Raw genomic sequence first — 21,273 nt, forward strand, 5'->3', positions numbered from 1 at the left:
AAGTCTAAACTATTCCCCACACCAACAAACAAAAGATTTCCGTTTGACTTACAGGGTCAATCTGTAACTACATGGTGTGTAGTTATACATCTTGACCCTTGTAGTATTTTTGTGCAGGCAATACAAATACCAATCAAATTTTTTTTCGTATAGTTTTTATTTTAGCATTTTTAGTGTATTTAACTCTGGGTTCTTTCCCTCTGGTTGGTTGATTCACCTTCAGAATTTTGTAAGTGCACTAGCAGTTCAAGGTCTTTATCTGTAGTTATGGAATTACATCCAGGGAAAAGTTTATCCTAATGCTGAAGCTGAAAATGCAGGGTCAAATTTATATTTAACATTGACTTGTATTCAGCACAGCATAGTAACTGATTCAGTTCATTGATTACAGATGTTTCCTTTATTCACATAGTAATTTTAAATGCAAAACAGGTTTTCACATATTTCCTTTTTTTTTCATTTGCAGACATTTTTATGATAATGTTTTAAATAAAGAAAACGGAAACTGAGTATTATTATTGTGCATTTTAATTGAATGCCAGTTGCCATCCAAATACAGCTAGGCAAAGATCAAATGAAAAATAGTCAAGAAATGCTTCACCACTTGTATTAGAATATGAAAATTATGAATCTGAATAAATGCAAATTAAGGTATAGTTGCTTAATTAAATGGATATAGCAGAAGGTACAAAATTTGGTTTCAAATGTTCTCTTTCGTTGCAGACATATGGAGTTTAACAGTTACCAGCCAGGGAGAGTTAACCTTTCTTTTCCCACACAGAAATAACAAAACAGTACACAGGCAAAATAAGATTGAACTCAATGCTATAATTACCATTTGAATGCTTGCCAATAGAAACCACATTAAAAGCCTGTTCTTAAACATCAGCTTCTAGTATACAAATGGAGGAAGGCACAGAAAAGAATGTTAGTGACCTTTGAGTTTGTGCAGTCTGGATTAGTGAACCTGCAAGATTGGTCAACTAGGTACAGCAGCTGTCACTTACCTACCAATTAAACACATATGGTATGTTACATGTAAGTGGTTCAGATTAAAAATGAATTTAAACATTTGAAAACACAAATAAATAAAACAAACGAACAAATAAATAACCAACCCAAACTTTTCTCTTCTAGAGATATCCCAGTGCCTGTTACAGGAGATAATCCTAGACAGTTTCTCCAGTTACTGAACTGGGATTTTTTTTGTTAACAAACTAAATCAAGAAGGTAAAATATTTTCAGCCTTCTTTCTAGTGTCAGTCATCATCAAGCTGTTCAGACTATTCATAATGAGAAGAGAAGTGTTCACTTAACCCTTGATACAGCTTTCCTTCTGCAGATCAAAAGCGATTTTCTAGCAGCAGCTTTAACAGTGCTGGTGCACCATAAATTAATATACAAAATATTTATTGAGCTGAGGACTGTTATAAAATTATTCTTCTAAAAGAATAATGTTGTGGGCAACATAGGTATGTAAGGAAGTAAAAAAAAAATAGATTCACTCACCTCAACACACTGTTCTCAGTCTCTTACAGAGCTGAGGGTACGCGTATTTAAGGTTTTAGAAAGAGGAACTTGATTTTAAGGCAGCAATGATAGGACTGCGGAAGTGTCACAAGCCAACGGAGCTAAAACCTCAAAGATCTTTTAGAAAGTGGAAACAAATCTTTTAATTGCTTATTTTCCAGCAGCATCCCCCTTGACATTGGGGTGCACAGTTATGGCCTTGCTGACCAATGCCCTCTTCTTGCATTTAGTGGGAGATGGAGACTGGACATGCTTCTAGCATGCGCATGGCTGTTTGGTCCCTGGTGAGCCCGTGTCTCACCCCAAGCTGCAGTCTTGTCCCTGAATTCTTCTAGGTTTGCCAGAAACTGCTTTCCAAGCTGTCTGGAAACTTAGTCTCACTCTCTTCTGGCTGATGCCCTGCACTCTGTGCAGTCATTTTGCTGGCACCTTCCATCCTTCATCATTGTTTTTACACGTTTCCAACAATTTCCTTGTTTCACCATGCCCTTGCACACATTCTGCAGAGAGAAACAAAAAGCAGCTCTTAACACCAAAGTGCTTCTATATATCAGTGCTTTAAGCTGCAAAAACTGTTAGGCCCAGACCCATCATTACCAGCTAGGTTAAATACTTCCCAAATGGTCACTTGTGGTCGCCTTGCAAGATCACATGCCAGCAATGTGGACAAGTGTGTTCTGTAACAGCAGTGACATGGGAAGCATTGCATCCGTTACAACACCCACGCGCCTAAGAAAGGAATTCATAATTAAGGACACTTCATTTCACCACTCCCAATGTTTGTTTTACCAAAATGGATATTTCATCACAATGCACACCCATGAACTGGGTCAGGATTTTTTTTTTTAAATGTGTATTTATTGTTGACGTCAGTATTCAGATATATTCCTTTTGTAAGATAGATCAGCAATCGACTTAGTTGCCCATCAGTATTAAAGCATTTGGGAAGAGAGCTAAGAATCACCAGGTTTTGAAAAGTGATGTTGAATAATTACATTCCCAGAAAAAGTATTAATTAAAATGGAAGCCACATGTGTAGCTTTGCATTTGATTATTGGAATTGCCGATTCATGTATTGTTGACCTAATGCCCTCACAAATTTCTTCTGGAAAAGAAATTTGGGTCACAAATATTTTGCAAGTACTGATGACATGACAGTATTTGGGGTCAGAGCTAAGATTATGCTGACAAAGCAAATACGTCACCCCCCCCCTCTGCCCGTCACATGTCAAATCCTTTGAGTTTTGCTAAGTCAGTAGGTGAAATTAAGGAACAATGTTCTGTCCATTCACACATAGTACAGAGCACACACTAAGACTTTAAAGGCTTTAAAATACTTTATTGTTTTTGGAGAGAACAGTCACTTTTCACACACACATACAGAACACAAGGCCAGGTCAGACGGCTGGCTACACCGGGGTCCCATCCCTCTGCTGCGCTTGCTCCCTTTCAGCCCTTGCTTTTTCCTGACTCTCTTGTCTCTGCTTTAGTCTCTCTGATGCTTTCAGCTTCTGCACCTCTTCAAAAACCTGCAAAAAAGCAGCATGGTCAGGTGACAGAAGGAAAGAGACAATGTTACATATCCCTGGTCAAAGCTGATCCACTGGGAGCATCATACTTTCAGGTTACAGGAATGAGAACTTCTTCCCCAATGTCCAGGTTTACAATGGTCACCATGTCTCCCAGTGACAACAACACAGCCTGACATGCTCTCTTCTAATGCCTATATACACAGAGCACCCACGTGTCCACTCAGTTTCACGCTTCTGTCCTTCCAGCTTGGTTCTGCTGGGTTGATGATTCAGTGCTTACTTTTCAGTTCATGGCTGTGTAAAGCTGGTTTTCCTTTCTGCTTTGACTTATCCCAGGGAAGATCAGGAAACCCTGGATAACACTGATAAATTCAGACTGTTCCCTTACCCTGGATCACATCTACTTCAGAGGGTACCACCTCATGAGCTACTGGTGCAGGTCAGTGCTCCCGTGCAGCTGATCAGAGAAGGGGTGCCTTCTGAAATAAAGCCCATGGCAAAACCTCCACAGTGGAGCCTCCACCCAGCTATACTTCATAAACCCTAGTCTTTGCCACAGGCAAGGGACTGAATCTTGCCAAGCACCTGGGTTCCACTTTGCCAGATTTGTAACAGGATAGAGCCATGGCCTCTCCTCCAAACCTAAATGTAGTATCTGTACTGCTATGCCCTCAGGCAGGAGCTCTTCCCCTCTTTAGGTGTACATGACCCCCCAGGCAGGCTGCCTTCAAACCTCTACTTTGTACCTTGAGACAGAAAGCCTTCTTCACCAGCCACAACCTGGTCACTTTCCTGTGATAGGGTTGTGGGAACGTGTACTCAATGCCCAGCTGCTTGCATGTGTTCTCAAAGAGATCATAGCGGGTGTGACGCAGGTACTTGAGCATCTTCTGCTGCTGGTCTATGGCCATTAGCATCACGCGCCGATTCCGTGCGTCCTGCGAAGGGTTTGACATGGGCTAGCTACAGTCAGATTAGAATCCCACTCTGGTAGACTTCACAGCAGCCCAGAGTAGGAGCAATAGTTCAGGCACGGTTTTCCTTTACACGTTACAGGTGCCTTAGGTTGTCACAAGGAAGTCTAATGTACCTGTCATTCAAACTGGTTTCTGCACTGCTTCCTGCTAGGGGGTCAGTCTGCACCTTGGTTCGTGCATTTTCATTTCCTGCTCCCTTTCAAGTTCCCCTATGTGAACAAGGGTTGCTATGGCCAGACGGCAGAGACAACAGGGAAAGGTTCTTGGCTAGAAACTCTGCTTCTAATGAACTGCGCCTTTCCAAACACCCCAGAGGAGAATTTCAGTTTGTTTTACAGAGCATAAGCTGGAAATTGGTGTGACCTGTGTCTGATGGTTAGTTTGTTCGCATAGGAGTTTGTGTAATTCAGATATGCTGTAGGGAGATTTGCTGGGTCAGAATAGAAAAGAGGTTGGAACATTAAACAGCACAGAGGAGAGGCCTGTCTGCGCCTGGAACCTGATTGAGTTTTCCTGTTTGCTCAAAAACTTCTGGTCACTGGCTACTCCTGCTCCAGCAATAGGTCTGGACAAATATCAGTCTTTGAAAACTGAACCATAACTTGGAGTCCCCAAGATGGCACAGGAAAGCTCAGAGCTATAGCACTAATCCCCACCCTCAAAACTCATTTCCTTGCTTTGGAAGGGAGAAGGATCTACAGACATTTAAGGCTAAATCACGATCCCTCAGCTCAGTTCAAATACTCTCATTCTGAGCAAAGGTGCAAACCCTTCAGGCCAGTCTCCACCCTGTAGATCCGGGGGTGTCAACTAGGGGTATGTGTACCCCTAGGGGTACTGGGAGAGGCAATAGGGGGTACGTACATGTAGGCAGGGATGGAGTGAGGGGTGTGGCAAGCGAGGGCAGCAGCACTCATCTGTGGACAGACGTGGGGTGGGGGGGCTCGCACATGGCAGCCACTGCTGCTACCCACCACCCCATGCTATCATCCACCACCTTGCCCCGCTGCCTCACAGGAACAGGGCTGGGGGAGACGAGGGCAGCAGTGCCCCTCTGCGGGCCACACAGGCACCGCCCAGCTGGTGGCTCTGCAGGCTGCTGAAAGATGGTGTGAGATTGGCTGGGCACAAGGCCCGTCAGCAGCCTGCAGAACCACATGTGCAACCGGCCGTGGGAAAGTGGGGCGCAGCAGCGATGCAGGCAGTGGCCACGTGCGAGCCCCCCTTCTCCCCCTGTACGTCAGGCTGCTGCCACCAGAAAGGGTATACTTGTTAAAAAAAGGTTGAAAAACCCTGTTGTAGATAGAGCACCATGGGAGATTACCTTGGGGTGTTTCTGGAGGTGCTCCTGGTAACTGCGGATCTTGGCTGTCAGATGTGCAACTGTAAAAGTAAAATGAGACTGCCTAAGCATCACAATGCACCGTTTGCCACTAAACATCACTGTTTGGACACTAGTGTCACTTCAAACCCCTGGCCCCACGCTACGCATACTGGCTGCACAGATTTTTACATGGAGCCAAACACTGCAAAATTAAACAGCATAAACCCAAATAGCACCTAAAAACAGTTACTGCAAATGCTCTTGCTGCCTACTGAAATGTCTTTTAACAACCGAGAGCTTGTGCTGACACCTAAAAGGCTTCCCCTGCCTCACTTAAGTATCAATGGTCTCAAGTTCATTCTGCACAGTTTACATTTTACCGGGAAAGGACGGGCCCTGCTCTGCTCGTAATGATTTATGGCCACATTTACTTCTGTAGGACTTATCAGCACTGGGGAAAGATGCCGGACTGCCAGCCCTAGGGACTGAAGGCCTTTAGCTATCCAGCCAGATGCAACACAGCGAGCAGCAATGCAGACAGCGGCAATACAGGCTTTCTTCCCACTCCACTCCCACACAATTGTCTTAGCCTTGGCCTACAAAACTTAGGTTGGTGATTAGGAAAGAGTTTTTCATGCAGAGGGTGTTCAGGGCTGGAACAGGCTGGTGGATGTTCCATTTTTGGAAGTTTCAGAAGCAGGTTAGAAGGACATTTGACTGGGCCAGCTGCACTGGGGACAATCTTGCCTTGAGCAGGGGGCTGGACTAGAGGTGACCTGGCTGTTTTATGATTCTGTGCCTTTCCAGGGTGGATGCACCATGAGAAGCCTTCAGGTGTCCTAACCTGGAAGGATCATAGAGGACATTTGTCGGGGAAGCACTTGGAACACAAACGGCCAGCAAGCTCGTGGTGCTGTTCTCAGGGCACTTTTGCCAACCCTCAGACGTGCCTCATAAGACAAATCTCACCCTTGAACTGCGTCCAGTTTTGGGTGCTGCACTTCAAGAGGGATGCAGAGAATCTTGAGAGGGTTGAAAGGAGGGCCACTTGTATGGTCAGAGGCCTGCAGGCAAGACCCTATGAGGAGAGACTGAGGGACCTAGATCTCTTCAGCCTTCGTAAGAGAAGGCTGAGAGGAGATGATCTTGTGGCTGCCCATAAACTCATCAGTGGAGGGCAGCATGGAATAGGAGATGCTCTATTTACTAGGACACCCCCTGGAGTAACTAGGAACAATGGCCAAAAATTGATGGAGAGCAGATTTAAGTTGGACATTAGAAAGAACTTCTTCACAGTAAGGGTTGCCAGAATCTGGAATGGGCTTCCAAGGGAGGTGGTGCTCTCTCCTACCTGGGGGTCTTCAAGAGGAGACTGGACAAGCACCTGGCTGGGGTCATCTGATCCCAGAGCTCTTTCCTGCCTAGGGCAGGGGGTTGGACTTGATGATCTCCTGAGGTCCCTTCTGACCCTAACATCTATGAAGATGGAGAAATGGGTAGGAACTTGTAGAAGATTTTGCAGAGCTTTCACACAGAACCAAATGTTTGAAGAGGTTCATCTCTTTCTCTGCCCCATAAAAAGGGTTCATTCAATGTAACATTACCCGAAACATCAGGTAGCAGCCAAACCCTGGCCTGTGCGCGCCCTTTGGCATTTCAGGAAACACTTAGCATGTGGGCAAGGGGAAGCTGATTTCCAAACTCAGCAGAGGTCTTTTGGCATGGCTTGTCACACACGCCTATTCCACAGCGATTGCTTCACTTTGCTGCACTTGGAAAGCACCGTTGCAGAAATGAAACAGCAAAAGCAAAACCAGAAGAGAGCGACTGCTGGGAAAGAATGCATCCACAGCAGGGAGGAGTCACCCTCCCTGCAACTGCTGGACAGAGCCGCCAAGGGTCTCCTTGCCAGAAGGCACCACTGGAGCAGGCTCAATGGAGTTGCAGGCCTGGCAGCATGCTATGCTATGTGCCCCCCATCAAGGCCCTGGGGGGGACCCTCAGGGCCTCCCTCATGCTATGCTCTCCCAAGGGCTGCCCTCCTAGTCCTCCCAGGAGCCTCCACTGAATGAGCACCCAGTTAAAGGCAGAGCAGAGCAGTCTCCTCTAGGGATTTCATCTGCCTTACCTTGTACCTCGTAGGAACCATTGTCATTAGGAGCCCTCCTGACCTTCTCTGCTAACTGCTCCATCTTGATCTTCACCTTCTCTCTCTGGGCAGAAGGAAGGCAAGGCATTTATTCATTCCAGTACTGTCCCTGGGATTATTATAGGTATAAGGCTCTTCATCTCTCTCTCTCTCTCTCTCCCCCCTCCCCTGCCATTACTTCCCAGTACACCCAGGGAAAGGCCAACTGGCTTTGTTCACTGCACAAGTGTGACAGTGGAGCACAAATGCTGGGAAAGGCAGCCATCAGGCAGAGGCAGTGCAGACACGAGCACAGAAGCCACCATCTGTAGTAAAAGCCGGAAAGGCCTTTTTAAAGACCCAAATCTGCCCATGCCCTTTTTCTAAAAATCCCAGAGTGGAGAGGAGAGTCTGAGCTGGCAGCTAGACTCCTCCATAACCATTGTGGACAGGCCCAGATACAGACATCATTCCAGGACCAAATGAGCCCGCTGCAGACTCTGGCAATCTCAGTCCGCAGATATCCAGGGAAGATGGGATTAGCTTCTCTTCTCTTCCAAGGGATGGAGGCAATGCTTAGTGCTACACAAATACTAATACAGGAGAGACCATGGCCACAGGAAAGTGCTCACAGCTCATCCAGCGTGGCATGTGCGAGATGGTGGCAGGCTGTTACAGAGCTCTGTGGACCTGTTTGTGGCCTTTACTTGTGGCATCTTTTCAAACTAAGATGGAAGGCACTCTTGTGACTAGGGCCAGGCCTCACCTTAACCTGACTTTTTGAAGGAGCAACTATATTTTCTGGGCATTTGAAAGATAAAAAAAAGTTTAAAACCTCCTTTTTTCATTTAATTTTGACCAGATGTGTCAGTACACATGCACTAAACAATACAAAAAATGTACACACAAAAACCGCACAGTGCACAGACCTATTTTTACAAAGTGTCTTGCTGGTGAATTTCACAACAGTGGGTGGCTAATTACAAGACCAGAAGTCACTTGGCAAACATCGCATATATCAAAAAGCAGGTCCTACATAAATATTGTCACCCAGACTCCCGGTGTTCACAAAGGTGGAGAGGGACTAACCTGACCAGCCATTTCCAGCGAAAGTATTCTTTTCACTACGTCATCAGCCCTGCAGAAAAATCCCAGATTCAGTTATACAGCACAACAGACCATTTATTTAACTTCTGACACTGAAGGCCAATTTAGATTTTTAGATCAAATGAGCTCCTTGAAAAGGATCATTCAGCAAGACTAAGCCACTCTACAAATTTACAGTGAAGAGTTGATCAAGCCATAAAGTCTCTCTTGCATTCATAAGAGGAAGCACAGCAGAGAACAAATATAGTCAGCACCAGTTTGTCATTCCTGGAAGTTGGGAACATATGGGTTCCATTAGGGCTGTGTGAAATTTCACTGGCCGTTTTGTTCCAACACTGTTTTGACCAATCTCGAGGTCAAAACACCAAATCTGAACGAAACAAAGGCTGTCGAAATAACCATGAAAAAAAAAAAAAAAAGTGAGGCTGGTCGAAATGTTTAGGAAGTCAAAACGTTTTGACTATAGGCTAGGGATGGGAATTCAGTCCAGCTGGGCTGCCTTCCCATCCCCATGCTAGATCACACCGGTGGGGGGGCAGCCCAGCTGACCTGCTTCCCAGTGCCCTGCACCAGATTGCTGCCTCCCGCCCCCGTAGCGCTAGGGATGGGAAGCCATCCCAGCTGGGCTGACTGCCCATCCCCAGCAAAACTCGAAACAGCGTCAAAACAGCCTTTCTGTTTTGATGGAATGGAACAGAACAGCTGTTTCGACTCAAAATGAAATTCGACACGAAACACCATTCCCTTGAACCGTCGAAACACAAGGCAAAACGGAACGGTGCCGTTTCGCACAGCCCTAGTTTCCGTCCACCATGGAGCACTTGTCTTGTAGCTTTTGAAAACCAGATGACAAGCAAGCTCAGTGCTACAGGTTAGCCCCAAGCAAACAGCCACAGACAAAATGATTTACATTTGGACTCAATCCTTTAACTCAGATCTGCACAGAGTCCCACTGAAGTTGGTGGGGCCCCGCGTGGGCCGCTCCGGGGCAGCTCTGGGATTGAGCCTTGAGAACGAGACTTGAGACTGCAGCAGTCTTGGACCTAGATTTCAGAAGCGACCATGAAACGAGGGAGCCCGCTTTGAAATACCTCAGCGCCCAACTCCTAGAGTCCACCAGAAAATCAGAGATTTACTGGATACGAGTGGAAGCTGTGGGATCTCAAAATCAGGCTCCAAACCACCTCAGCTCAAGCCACTGAGAACCAATGCACCTACTATCAGTGGCCACTTCTGCAAACGTGACTTGCAAAACCGTTCTGCAGATCTTTGCTGGGCGGCAGAGTCAACGGCCCCGAAGCACTCGGGAAGCGCGAAGCTGCGCAACGGCCCCCGCTTCCGCGGCTACAGGGCTTCAGTGCTCGACGCGTGCGGGGGGATCGGGCGTCCCCTCCCTGCTGCGCCCAACGTACTTGTCTATTACGGGGAGGTTGGCGTACTCTTTCCTCAGCGCGGTGGGAGGAATATCATCCAAGTGGCTGGGGAGCTCTGCAGAGAAACAGCGCGTAAGAACCTGTGCCGGGGGCACCACGGCAGCCGCGCAGATCCCGCTCCAGCGAAAAGGGAAGCGAGTCCGGAGCCAAAAGGGGAACTGGGGCTGCGCTTCCCGCTGTGGGGAGTGGAAACCGGGTCCTGCCTCCCGCCCCGGGGTCAGGCCCCAAGCCCAGCCCGCAGACATCAGGGCACGCACGCCACCAAGCACGCGAGGCGCTACCGGCTGCTCGGCAAGAACCACCCCCGCCCCCAGCGCCAGGGCCCGCCGCGCCCGCTCACCTTGACTCCTTCTCCGCGCCGGCCTGGCGTACGCCCGCGCGGCCTGCACCAGGGGGCTGCCAGCTAGGGGAGAGCAGTACCGGCGCTGCCTCAGTGCCGCCCCTCGCACGGCGGCCGGCCCCCCCGCCTGGCAGCGCCGCGCGGCCCCGGGCCCAGAGCAGCCTCGGCCTGCCCCACGCGGGCCGCCTGCCCCCCAGCCCCGCCCCAGCCCCAGCCCGCTCGGCCCCGTCCCGCTCCCAGCTCCGCTCAGCCCCGTCCCGGCCCCTGGCCCCCGGCCCCGCCTCACGCTGTCCCCAGCCGAGCGCCGCGGCCCAACCCGGCCCCGGGCCCGGCCGCGCCCCGCGCAGCAGCGCCCCCAGCATCGCGGCTGCGGCCCGCCTGGGTGCCGCCATCTTGAGCTAGCACCGCCCAATCGAGCGCCGAGCGGGTCGATGCGCGCCTGGGTGCCGCCATCTTGAGCTAGCACCGCCCAATCGAGCGCCGAGCGGATCGATGCGCGCCCGGGTGCCGCCATCTTGAGCCAGTGCCACTCAATCGAGCGTCGAGCGGGTCGATACGTGGCCGGGGCGGGTTCTGGTCCTCGTGCCCCTGACGCCGCGCACGTGTCCCCGCGCCCCGCGCCCGGCCCGGCTCCCCGGGGCTGAGACGGGTCCAGGCCCGGGCCCGGAGGGGCAGAGCAAAGGACCGGCGGCGCGAGCGGAACACACCAGCACCAGACACGAGCGCGAGCAGCCGACCGGCACCGGCAGCGTTTAATCGCCCCCGAGCGCCCCGCCCCGCCGCCTCGCAAACGTCCGGGGAAGAAGCGACTGGGCCGGGGTGGGAGGCACGTCCTGGCCCGGCCCCGGGCTCGGGTGCTGCTGCCCCGCGGAGCCTCCGCCTGGCCTGGCCTGGCCTGGCCTGGCGCCGCGGTGCGTGTCCGTGTCCGAGCCCGAGCCCGAGCCCGGCCCCGGCGGGCGCTAGAGGCCGGGGAAGCCACGCAGGGCCTCGGCGCCGTCGATCTTGAGTCCGCGCAGCAGGGCGAAGTCGAGGAGCGGCTCGTGGTCGGGGCCGGCGGGGCGCGGGGCGGCGGGGAACCACAGGTTCTCGTAGGGCTTGGGGCTGGGCGAGGCGTCGGCCAGCAGCGGCTGCGTGGAGTCGGAGCGCAGGTAGAGCGGCGCCGGGGCCTGCGGCTGCCCGCGGTAGCCGTCCGCCACCACGCGGGCGTACTGCACGGGCTCGGCCCCGGCCCCGGCCCCGGCCCCGGCCGCGTTCACGTAGGGCCGCGGCGCCCCGAGCTGGTGGGCGTAGGGCTGCGGCGGGGCGGGGGCGGGGGCGCCGTCCGCCGTGGCGGGGCCGGGCTCGTCCTTGCCCCAGACCGGCTCCTGCTTCCGTGCCGCCCTTTTGAGCACCGTGATGGTGGAGATGGGCACAGGGCCCAGGTCCCTGAGGCCGGGGCTCTCCTGGGGAGACGGGGCGAGGGCTCGGCTCAGCTCAGCTCAGGGGGAGCAGACGCTGGGGCCTCCGCACCACCTGCCCCAGCAGGGCAGGCCGCTCTGCTCCTCGCTCCAGCTCCTGTCCCCTGCCCCGGGACGCGGCCGCCCCCACCCTGGGCCTGATCCCGAGTGCCCGCTAGCCCCTGGGCCCTGGGGTGTCCTGCGAGGGCCTCGCCTGGCGGGGTGGCTGCCGTCCTGCCGCCCCCCACCATGGCACTGCGGCCCTGCCCGGCCCTGCGGTGCCTCCCGAGCGCGGCGCGGCGCGGCGCGGAGTGGGGCTGGGCGCGGGCGCGGGGCAGCGGGCAGCACGGCTGCCAGGAGCTGCTCCCGTGGCCTGGCCTGTGCTCACCTGCTGCAGGTCTGCGGGCACCCACTTGCCGAGGCTGCTGTTGACCGGGTCAGGGACTCTGGGCCAGAACTGCTTCTTCATCCTGTGCCGCGGAGGAGAGAGTCCGTGAGGGCTGGGCCGCGCTGGGGGGTTGAGGTCTGGGGCCTGGGTCTACTGCAGCCCCAGAGCCACGGGCCCTGGCGCTGCAAACCAGCCAGGGAGTCGCATGGTGCCCCATGGACCTACTCAGCTCCCAGCCACGCGCTGCCCTGCCAGAGCCCGCAGCGCCAAGCTTGGTGCAGGACGTGCCATTGCTGCACGTGCCTGGCCTGCACCGGGGCCGCGCAGCAGGGGACATGCAGCCCCCAGGCCGCGTCGGAGCCCTGCACGTTGGAGCCAGCCCCTCTGGGGTCTCGGCAGAGACCAGCCCTGGCAGCGGCTGCTCTGAACCCTGGCTAGCGAGGCACCGCCTGCCCGGGGCCTGGCAGGCTTGGCAGGCACTCACCTCCCGTTCTTTTGGAGGCAGACGGTGAACACAATGAGCAGGACAAAGATGAGGCTGAGGCACAGCAGAAGGAACTGGATCTCAGTGATGTCTGCAAGAGAGGCAGGGAGGAGGGTGATGGCCCAGTGCGGAGAAATTCCCCCGGTGCCAGCCACTCGGGCTCCAGCTGCAGTGGGCCCAGCACCTCTGAAACCACTGGGAGCCGGGCTTGAATGGCCGAGCTGTCCTGAAGACGGGCATCCCTAGCATGGGTGTGTGCATGCACGGGTGCATGAGTGAGAGTATGAGTCTGCACACATTTATGAGCATGTATGTGTGTGTGCATGGGTGTAGGCAGGTGCATGCACACTCGTGTGGAGGTCACCCCCCCCCTCCCCCTCCTTCCTCCCTGCCTTCCAGACCCACGCCCAGCTGCAAGCAGGCAGAGCCCCAGCCTCACCCAGTGCTGTGGTCGTGAGCATGAGGATGGTGCCGTTGGTGCTGCCTGCCACGGTGGAAGCCATGATGTGCACTTTATATGTGGTGGAAGGCTTCAGGGGTCTGATGGTGAAGGCCTGGACATCAGAGTCCACGACGGCACCTGAGGAAGCCAGGGCAGGGTCAGCTCCCTCACTCGTTTGCTGCCGCCCTTGGCCTGGGCATCAGCCCCTAGCAGCCGACACAGCCTGGGCACAGAGCTCTCTGCAGCCTGGCGCTGGCTGGAACCAATCCCACCCTGCGCCAGCCACAGCCCAGCGGAGACCCTGCTGTCTTCCTCTGCCCTTGAGTTTCTGAACGCCATGCTGCCCTGCGCCTCGGCCAGGAGACAATGGCTAGGGCTAAAGACATAGGCTGACTGGGGAGGTGGGTGCGTGGCCCAGTGCTGCAGAGTGGGGGCTGGAAGCCGGCAGTGCCGGGGCTGGGGCGGGCAGGACTTACTGGACATGTTGGAAGAGGTGCTGGCCCAGAAGATGGTGTAATTGGTGATGAAGCCGTTCTGCAGCTCCGTGGGCACTGGTTGCCAGCTGAGCTCAGCCTGGTACTTGCTGATGCTCCTAAGGTGCAGTTTTGGGGTGCACGAGGGAGCTGGAGTGGGGGGACAGGCACAGTCAAGGTCAGCTGCAGTCAGAGGCTCCCCCAGGCTGCCCCATGTAGATGCCAGGCAAGTGCTGACCAGAGGGCGAGGAGGAGCATGAAGGCCTGAAGGGTGCTGGAGCCCAGGCCCCTTCGCAGTGCGCAAGGGGACCCTTAACTCCAGCTGGCCCCAGCGCCTTTGCTCTTCAGCACCTGCCCTACTACTGGGCCAGGCCCCCGGGCTGCGGGGTCTGCTGTTCAGCTGGATTTAACTCCACCTGCTGAATGGGAGGCTGCAGGCTCCACCCCAGAGGTGGCTGCATCCAGGCCATGGTGCCCGGTATGAACCCCGAGCTGGCAGGGCCATTTGGGACGGGAACCCTGGCAGGATACATACCCTTCTGCTGGGAGTAGGTTGCTGTGTGTCGTGGCACCCCCACGGCATCCACGTACAGAGGGTACACAGTGATGTTGTACCGTCGGAAGGGCTCGATGCCATCTACAAGGGAAAGGGACAGTGGGGGCTGTTCGCATGGCAGGGCATTGCTACCCAGGCCTCTTCCCCACCCGCCCCCAGCAGTGACGGCTGGCGTGCCCAGCACCACGGTTGCTCGGGCCTGGCTCAGCATGTGTCCACCTCCCAGCGTGCACCTGGGACCTGACGCGGCGCCGAGGGGCGGACATCAGGGCAGGAGCCCTGTGAGTCCACAGCAAGCCCTGCAGCACATGCGCCCCCACAGCCCCGAGGGAAGGAGCCGTGGGGCAGGTGAGCGGAGAACAGAGGGCAGAAGAAGGACCCCCAGCAGCCCAGGCCCAGAGCTGGAGCTTGGAGCCGTGGACGGGGCCAGCCCCGCCCAGCCACTCACCTTGGATCAGGGCCCCGGTTGCACTGTGGTTGTGCTCCACCTGCCAGCCGAGACGGCCACCGGGCTCCGCGGGGGGCACGTTGCGCCACTCGAGCACGTAGCCGTTGGTGGGGGCTGCGGGCGCCTCCCACTGCACCCACAGGCTGTGCTGGTCGCGGGGGGTGGCCCAGAGCCCACGCAGGGGCTGTCCTGCCAACGGCACCGCGGGGCACGGTCAGGCTGGGTGTCACGGCTGCAGCCTGGGGTGTGGGGTGCAGGGCTCGGGGGGGGGGAGGAGGGGCCCGGACCTGTGTGCCCTGCACTCAGAAAAGGCAAAGGGAGCAGGCTGGGAGCCCCCACAGGGAAGCCCAGGTGCTCCCTGGGCGGGGGCATTGCTCTGGTTCCTGGGCCAGGTGCCCAGGGCTGGACATCCTTGGCCTGGCTGAAGCCCAGGGGAAGGTGCCCAGCCATAACTTCGGCTGGCACGAGCCAGTGTCGCTGTGCCGGACCACTCCCATCAGCACCAGCGTGGACCTGGCCCTGCAGCTGAATCGTTGAAAAGGCACCTCCGGGCCAAAGCGCGGGCAGGGGCTCCTCCCCGATCCAGTCTGCTGCGCTACAGCCCGGGGGGCTTCCTGGGCCCTGCCCAGCTGTGGGGGCCTCCGGGAAGACAGAGACCTGCCTGGCCAGGCTGGGGGCCACCGGCCTTCTGGGCTGGGCAGTGGGGGTGGGGGGCTCTGCCCCCGTGGGCAGGCGGGAGCTGCCAGGCCGTGGCGGTGCCTACCTCTCCTCTCCAGGAAGATGACCTCGGTGGGGGGCCCCTTGCCGGCGGCATTGTAGGCTGCCAGGTAGACGCTGCGCACGCCAGGCGGCACAGAGAAGTTGCACCCCATCTCTGTTGTGTTGCAGACAGTGGTCGGCACCCCGCCCCTCTGCTGCGGGCTCAGCGCCACCCAGTACCCCAGGATCCTGCCGTTTGCCTCCTGCCATGCCAGGGCCTGGGGGCAGACAGGGGCTGCATTCAGAGGTGTGGGGTGAGGGCTCCTTGGACCACAGCCCCATGGCCACGGCCACCCTGACCTTACCTTCCACAGCAGCTGCACCTTGGCTCGCTGCCGGGAGCCTGACGGTGTCACCTGCCACCAGGCGTCCAGTTTCCCTGCAGGGGCTGGGGGAAGAGGAGAGGAGGGGGGCTTTTGGCTTGGGTCTCCTGCCCTGCCCCAGCACCCCTGCCTCACTCCCACCCTCAGCCTGGCTCTGGCCCTGGCCTCTCTGCCCACCTAGGGCCATGGCAGCACTCACCTTTCTCGTGGGTGGTGAAGCCCTGCTCCGTGCTCCACTCACTCCAGTAGCTGGGGAACGCCCTGCGCCGGCAGCGCATCTGCAGGCGGTACGGCATCCCGAAGAGCAGGCCGCAGTGCTGCACCTTCTGGTTGGAGCTGATGATGCCGGAGACCTGGCACCATCACAGCCAAGGCACTGTCACCTCCCTGCAGGGCCACGGGTGCCCTTCCCTTGCACGCCAACCCCCCTGGCCCTATTCTGGGCAGTCTCTGGTGCTGGGGGGCTTCGCACCCTTGGGAGAGAGGGGAGGTCAGGGCCACGGACGCAGCGGACCAAGCCCTGGAAGTCCAGCAGACATGGAGATCTCGCCCTGTGCCAGCGAGCTGTCCCCAGTGTCCTGTCCACAAAGGGACCTGGGATGCAGTGACTGGGGGTGGCACTGGGCTGCAGAGCCCGTGCACAGACTAGTGCGGCAGGCCCCCAGTGAGGGCACTGGCTGTGACACCCTGGTCTCCCTGCGCTGCCCTGCCCTGCCCTGCCCTGCCCTAACAGCCCATCCGAGCCATACGTGGGCTCCCTGCTTCCTCGATGGGGACCCTGGAGTGCAGAGAGCAGCTCTACAGCCCCAGCGGACACAGAGCAGGAATCTCGACCCTGAGACCAGCCCCCAGAGGCAGGAGGGCCGTGGATCCTCCTTCCCCCCTGCCCCGCAACACAGCCGGCCCCGCTAGCCCGCACGGAGCCCTCACCAGTGTCCAGGCAAGCTCTTTGTCCCTCCGGTAGCGCAGCTCGCACTGCTGCTCGATGTAGGCGCTGCTGCGGGCCACGTCCCAGGCCACGGCCACGCAGTTGGGCTGGAAGGGCTGCACGCTCATCAGGGTGGGGGCGTCCAGCTTGGCTGAGGGCAGGACGGCAGAAGCTGGCACCACTGCTGTCCCTCATGCCGAAGGACAGCCTCTCCCCCACCACTGTGGCTGGGCCCACCCACGTGAGCGCACATGGCACAGGAGCTTCCTGGGCCCCAGGGTGCCAGCACTGCTGGTGGCCAGGCTGTTGGGACCAGTGCCTGCTCTGTGAACATGGGCACGGCCCAAGGCCAAGGACCAGTGGCTGGGGCAGGGATACCTGCTCTGCACCTTGCCCTGCAGACGGCTGCACGCGTGCACTGTGGGCCAGTGGACAGAGGGTCCCTTGGCACAGGGGCCTGGGGCTGGGTCCTGGGCCAAGTGCTGGATTTTAGGGGTCTGGCTTCCGAAGGGCTTGCGCTGACCCTTGTCCCCTGCCCCGCGCTGTGCTCACCCACATCGGTGGGGTCGAGGCACAGGTGCTCCGACTCGGCCGTGCCCAGGGGGTTGCGCACCCACACCCAGAACTCCATGTCCTGGTAGAGCTGCAGGTGCTGGTGCGGCAGGGTGCAGTGGTTCTCCCCTGGCAGCAATGGGCGGCACTCCTGGATGGCCTTTGTGACCACTCTGCAGGTCCTGCCGGGCAACAGACAGGTCAGCGCATGCCAGCGAGGCCGTGGCTCCTCAGATGCTCTGGGTGCCCCCACTAGCAACACGTGGCTCCTGCGCTTCCCTTTTCCCAGCGCCCATGCACCCAGGAGCCTGGCATGGCTGGGGCAGCACTCTCTGAGCGGCGCACACTGGCAGAGCAATCAAGGGGGGCTCTGCAGGGAGTCCAGCAGGGCTGGCTTGGCCACGGGCACCATGCAGATGCTGGCATCGGGGGCTGCACCCGGCAAGGTCTCGTGTGCATGTGGGAGCTCCAGCCCCCTCTGGGATGTGCCTGTCCCCTAGGAGCTCCCACGCTGCCTGCGGCACTGCAGGCGCCAGGGCTGGACTGGGCAACTAACGGGAACCCCTGGGCTGGCAGGGCCGACACCAAAATTCAGCAAACACCCAAATCCTTCCTTCCTGTTGCCCTGCCCCAGCCCTGGCCTGCTCTGCTGCCTCCCTGCCCCTGGGCCCAGTGGCCTGGCCAGGACACCCGTGCCCCTGGCCCACGTCCGCAGTCACTCACTTGCGGCTCTTCAGGATGGTCTCGGTCGGCAGGAGGCTCTCCGCTCCGGGATCCCAGCGACATGTCAGGGACATCTCACGGAGGTTCATCATGCACGTCAGGTTGTGGGGCTTCGAGGGTAGGTCTGCGGGAAGAGCGGGAGGACGGCGCTGTGGGCAGCGTGGGCACCTGTGGGTCTGGGCACCAGCGCTCTGCTAGGGCAGCTGGGCCCATCCCGGCTCTGCCCCCTCCAGCCTGCTGTGCCACCCACTGCCTCTGCCCTTGCTCCAGGTTGGGGCAGTGGCCGCCTTTGCAGAGTGCACCCTGCCCCATCCAGGGGCCCAAGGCGCCGCAGGACCCTGCGCTGTGACTCAGCTGGGCTGTGACGGGAGCTGGGTCTGGCTTCCCCTTTCCAGTGCCCGGGCAGCGAGAGGTCAGGGTCCTGCCCCACAGCAGACAGGCCTCCCTGGGCACCATCCTATCCTGAGCACATCTGCCCAAACCCGCCGCGGGGGGGTGCTGACAGTCCCTGCTCACCCGCCACTGGGGGCTCTGCTAAACCCTATGTGCAAGGTGCCCTGGGGCACAGACGGGGAAGGGCAGGGGGTGTTGGGGGCCAGTGTGATGGCAGGCACAGGTAGACTCACGGCCCGCTTGGATGTCGGCTGTGGCGATGAGCTGGGGCGTCTCTGTCTTCGTCCCTGTCCCCATCCCCGCCAAGTAGCACCGCAGCTTAGCCCTGGTCCAGCTGACGCGGGCGATGGTGAGGTTGGACTCGACTGTCCCATTTGCACTCCAGTACTGGGTCCCGGGCAGGGTCTTGTTGTCCAGCTTCCACATCAGCCGGATGCCCCCCTCCTCCAAGCCTCCGCCAAGGGTCTGGGCTGTGCTTGTCCCCAAGGAGCTCGCATGCCACCCATGGCACAGGGCCTGCTGGACACGGCAGGAGGCCGTGACAGGGGATCCCAGGAGCACCGTGTGGGGCTCCACCCGCACCTCGCCACAGCCCCGTGCTCCTGCGAGGAGAGAATGAGCCTCTGAGTCTGGTCCCTGCTCGGGGGCAGCTCCTGGCCGGCCCTCTGCACTGCAGGCCAGGGCCCAGCATAGCCCGAAGCAGCCACCCGGCTCCAGGCTTCAGTCTTTCCAGTACGCACGGTGCCCCCAACCTGTCCTAGTCCATCTGCTCTCCAGAGAGGGGCCCTGGGCTGGTAAGCCCCCTGCAGTCCTGCATCTCGCTGGGACTTGGGACACAACTGCCACCAGCCTGAGATGCAAGGCTCCTTTGTCTGCATCAGCCACAAACCCACTGAGCTTTCCAGGAGCAGCCAGGGTAGAAGCCCAGGGTGGCTCTGGCTTCGCTCCAAATGGGGCTGTCTGCAGGGGAAGGGGCAAAAGGAGGCTCTGCCATCCGGGTCTTTGTTAGTGCAAGTGCAGGGGTTGCTGCAATAGCTGCAGCCCAGACTAGGGCCCTGCATGGGCATGGGGGGAGGACATGCCGTGGTCTCTGCTTCCCTGCAGGGCTGCATCTGTTCAGTGCAGACAGGGCGTCTGCCACAGGTCTGGGACATGCCGCCCCAATGCAGGAACCGCCAGCTTCTGCCCGGGCACATCACAGCGCACTGCTCCGGTGGGAGGCGCCCCACACGGGCTGGGCTGGGCTGGGCTGCCATCAGGGCCTCTTGCCTGGGAGTGCAGGGAGGGAAAGTCAGGGCTTGGGGGATTCCCCATCCCGGGACCCTGGCATTGCTGTCAGACTCACCACCCAGGAGCAGCAGGACGAGCAGGGAGGATGGCAGCATCATTCCCCTGTCGCTGCGCTCGGCCACGATCTTGTCTGGGGCTTTGGCATCACCTGGGACACACACATGCAAGTGTCACTCTGCAGGCCAGAGCTGGGGTGTGTGTATGTATGTGTGCAAGCTTGTGTGTGCAGATAAACCCTTGCGATACAGTCCCACATGATACACGCTGGGCGCTTAATAAGTATCAGACAAAATATACTGGCTTCCTCAGTCATCAGATCCACCATGGTTGTCCGTGGCTCTCTATAGTGCATGCACACACACGTACACATACACACACACTTCTGCAGGTCCATCAGACCCTCTGTGGCAGCAGGAAGTTCTGTCTGGTACGAGGAGGCACTGGTCTGCAGACTCCCCGTGGGCTCGGGGCACTTGGCTAAAGCCGTGGAAACCTCTCTGCTCTGCTGGGGCGGGGGGGTGGGAAGGGGCTGCCGCCAGCTCTTGCTGCCCCATGCTCCATGCAGGTGCAGCATGCCGGACATTGCATGAACCCCCTGCTGTTCACAGAAAGAGGGACGGGAATGCCACGTCCTCTCGGTGCTGGGGATGTGTTCGCCCACCGCACAGTTCTCCTCCGAGGGAGCCACTGACCCCTGCAGCTGGGGGAGCAAGGACCAGAGCTGCTGGCAATGTTCCTGGGGGGATCACAGGTCCCAGCTGTTCACACCAGGCTGATGCTGCCCTGGTGCCCAGAGAGGGACCACTCCTGCATGGTGCTGGTACCCAGCCAGCGCTAATCTCCAGCTTTGACTCTCTTCTGCGTTTCCCTGCCATCCTGCTCCCGTGGCCCCTGCCCTGCCCTGCCCCATGGCTCCAGCGCTGACTCCCCTGCTGATGGCTGCTGGGATCTCAGCCCTGTCCTGCGCAGGAGGCGATGCTCCACCCAAGCACCTTGCCCATGTCCAGAGGGCTCGGTGCCAGGCCGGCCGGTGCCAACAGCAGCGGGGGCAGCCTCTGGGGCAGCCAGAGTCCAGGCAGCCCTGGCCCATCCCTTACCTCATCTCAGCGCCCGGTGCATGCAGCCCCTAGTGTGCTGCTCGCCCTCAGGACTGGCCCGGGCCCCCGGGAGATCAGTGTCCCGTCCAGGCTCCAGCATGTTGCTTTTGCCGTTAGTTCCTCAAACCCAGTGTCGTTAATTGCTCCGAAGCTCCGAAGAAAAGGTGATTGCAAAACACTTCCCTGAAGGCTGCGTGTGCCCCACGCGCTGGCAGGAAGGAAGGCGCAAAGGCAGCCCACACATCCAGCCCTGGGGAGCAGGCTCCGGTCTCCTCATCCTCCCTGGCCACCCGCCTTTTAAGCAGCTCAGCTTGGCCCAGTGGGGATGGAGCAATAATGAGCTTGTTTGCTGTGACCTTGCTGGAGCCTGTGGGGCTGATCCAGCGCTGGCAGGAGGTGGAGGGGCTGGGGCATGCTCTGAGAGCCCGGGCAGGGCCGGGACCGCTGGGAGGGGCTGAGCACACTGAGGTTTTCTGGGTGCTCTGCTCCCTCTACAAGGCACCCAAGTAGCCCATCGCTGTGGCAGTCTCAGAGGTTTCCTCTTCCACGCAGCTCAAGTCCCCCAGAGCCTGTCGCCTTTTGCCACGTGCGTTCCCCTGAGCTGCGAGGC

The 21,273-nt window shown here is 57.7% G+C and overlaps 2 protein-coding genes across 2 annotated transcripts; both read right to left on the minus strand.

Moving 5' to 3' along the window:
- Positions 1 to 2,848: 2,848 nt before the first annotated feature.
- MRPS15 (mitochondrial ribosomal protein S15) lies at positions 2,849 to 10,778 on the minus strand. The gene is made up of 8 exons (XM_059729450.1): positions 10,658 to 10,778; positions 10,372 to 10,434; positions 10,011 to 10,086; positions 8,581 to 8,629; positions 7,492 to 7,576; positions 5,364 to 5,422; positions 3,809 to 4,000; positions 2,849 to 3,059 (listed from the first exon to the last, which is right to left on the minus strand). Exons 1-8 carry the CDS (start codon positions 10,761 to 10,763, stop codon positions 2,940 to 2,942), a joined length of 750 nt encoding a protein of 249 aa, XP_059585433.1. The 5' UTR covers positions 10,764 to 10,778; the 3' UTR covers positions 2,849 to 2,939.
- An 81-nt stretch (positions 10,779 to 10,859) lies between these two features.
- Positions 10,860 to 20,990, minus strand: CSF3R (colony stimulating factor 3 receptor). Its single transcript, XM_059729447.1, has 16 exons — positions 20,664 to 20,990; positions 19,622 to 19,714; positions 18,510 to 18,878; positions 17,884 to 18,007; positions 17,161 to 17,342; positions 16,611 to 16,759; positions 15,880 to 16,033; positions 15,663 to 15,745; positions 15,362 to 15,575; positions 14,599 to 14,787; positions 14,130 to 14,231; positions 13,598 to 13,744; positions 13,119 to 13,259; positions 12,680 to 12,770; positions 12,196 to 12,277; positions 10,860 to 11,813 (listed from the first exon to the last, which is right to left on the minus strand). The coding sequence occupies exons 2-16, from the start codon at positions 19,662 to 19,664 to the stop codon at positions 11,331 to 11,333; spliced, it is 2,553 nt and encodes an 850-aa protein (XP_059585430.1). The 5' UTR covers positions 19,665 to 19,714; positions 20,664 to 20,990; the 3' UTR covers positions 10,860 to 11,330.
- Positions 20,991 to 21,273: the final 283 nt, after the last annotated feature.

Source organism: Alligator mississippiensis, chromosome 6 (assembly GCF_030867095.1).
Source record: "Alligator mississippiensis isolate rAllMis1 chromosome 6, rAllMis1, whole genome shotgun sequence".
Taxonomy (NCBI): Eukaryota; Metazoa; Chordata; order Crocodylia; family Alligatoridae; genus Alligator; species Alligator mississippiensis.

Coding starts and splice junctions, on each gene's coding strand:
- MRPS15 (XM_059729450.1), bottom strand. CDS start 10,763: ATGGCGGCACCCAGGCGGGCCGCAGCCGCGATGCTGGGGGCGCTGCTG. Junction 10,087..10,371: donor GGCGCGGAGAAGGAGTCAAG/GTGAGCGGGCGC, acceptor GTTTCTCTGCAG/AGCTCCCCAGCCACTTGGAT. Junction 8,630..10,010: donor AACCTCCCCGTAATAGACAA/GTACGTTGGGCG, acceptor ATTTTTCTGCAG/GGCTGATGACGTAGTGAAAA.
- CSF3R (XM_059729447.1), bottom strand. CDS start 19,664: ATGATGCTGCCATCCTCCCTGCTCGTCCTGCTGCTCCTGGGTG. Junction 17,343..17,883: donor ACCATCCTGAAGAGCCGCAA/GTGAGTGACTGC, acceptor GTTGCCCGGCAG/GACCTGCAGAGTGGTCACAA. Junction 15,746..15,879: donor CTTCACCACCCACGAGAAAG/GTGAGTGCTGCC, acceptor CTCTTCCCCCAG/CCCCTGCAGGGAAACTGGAC.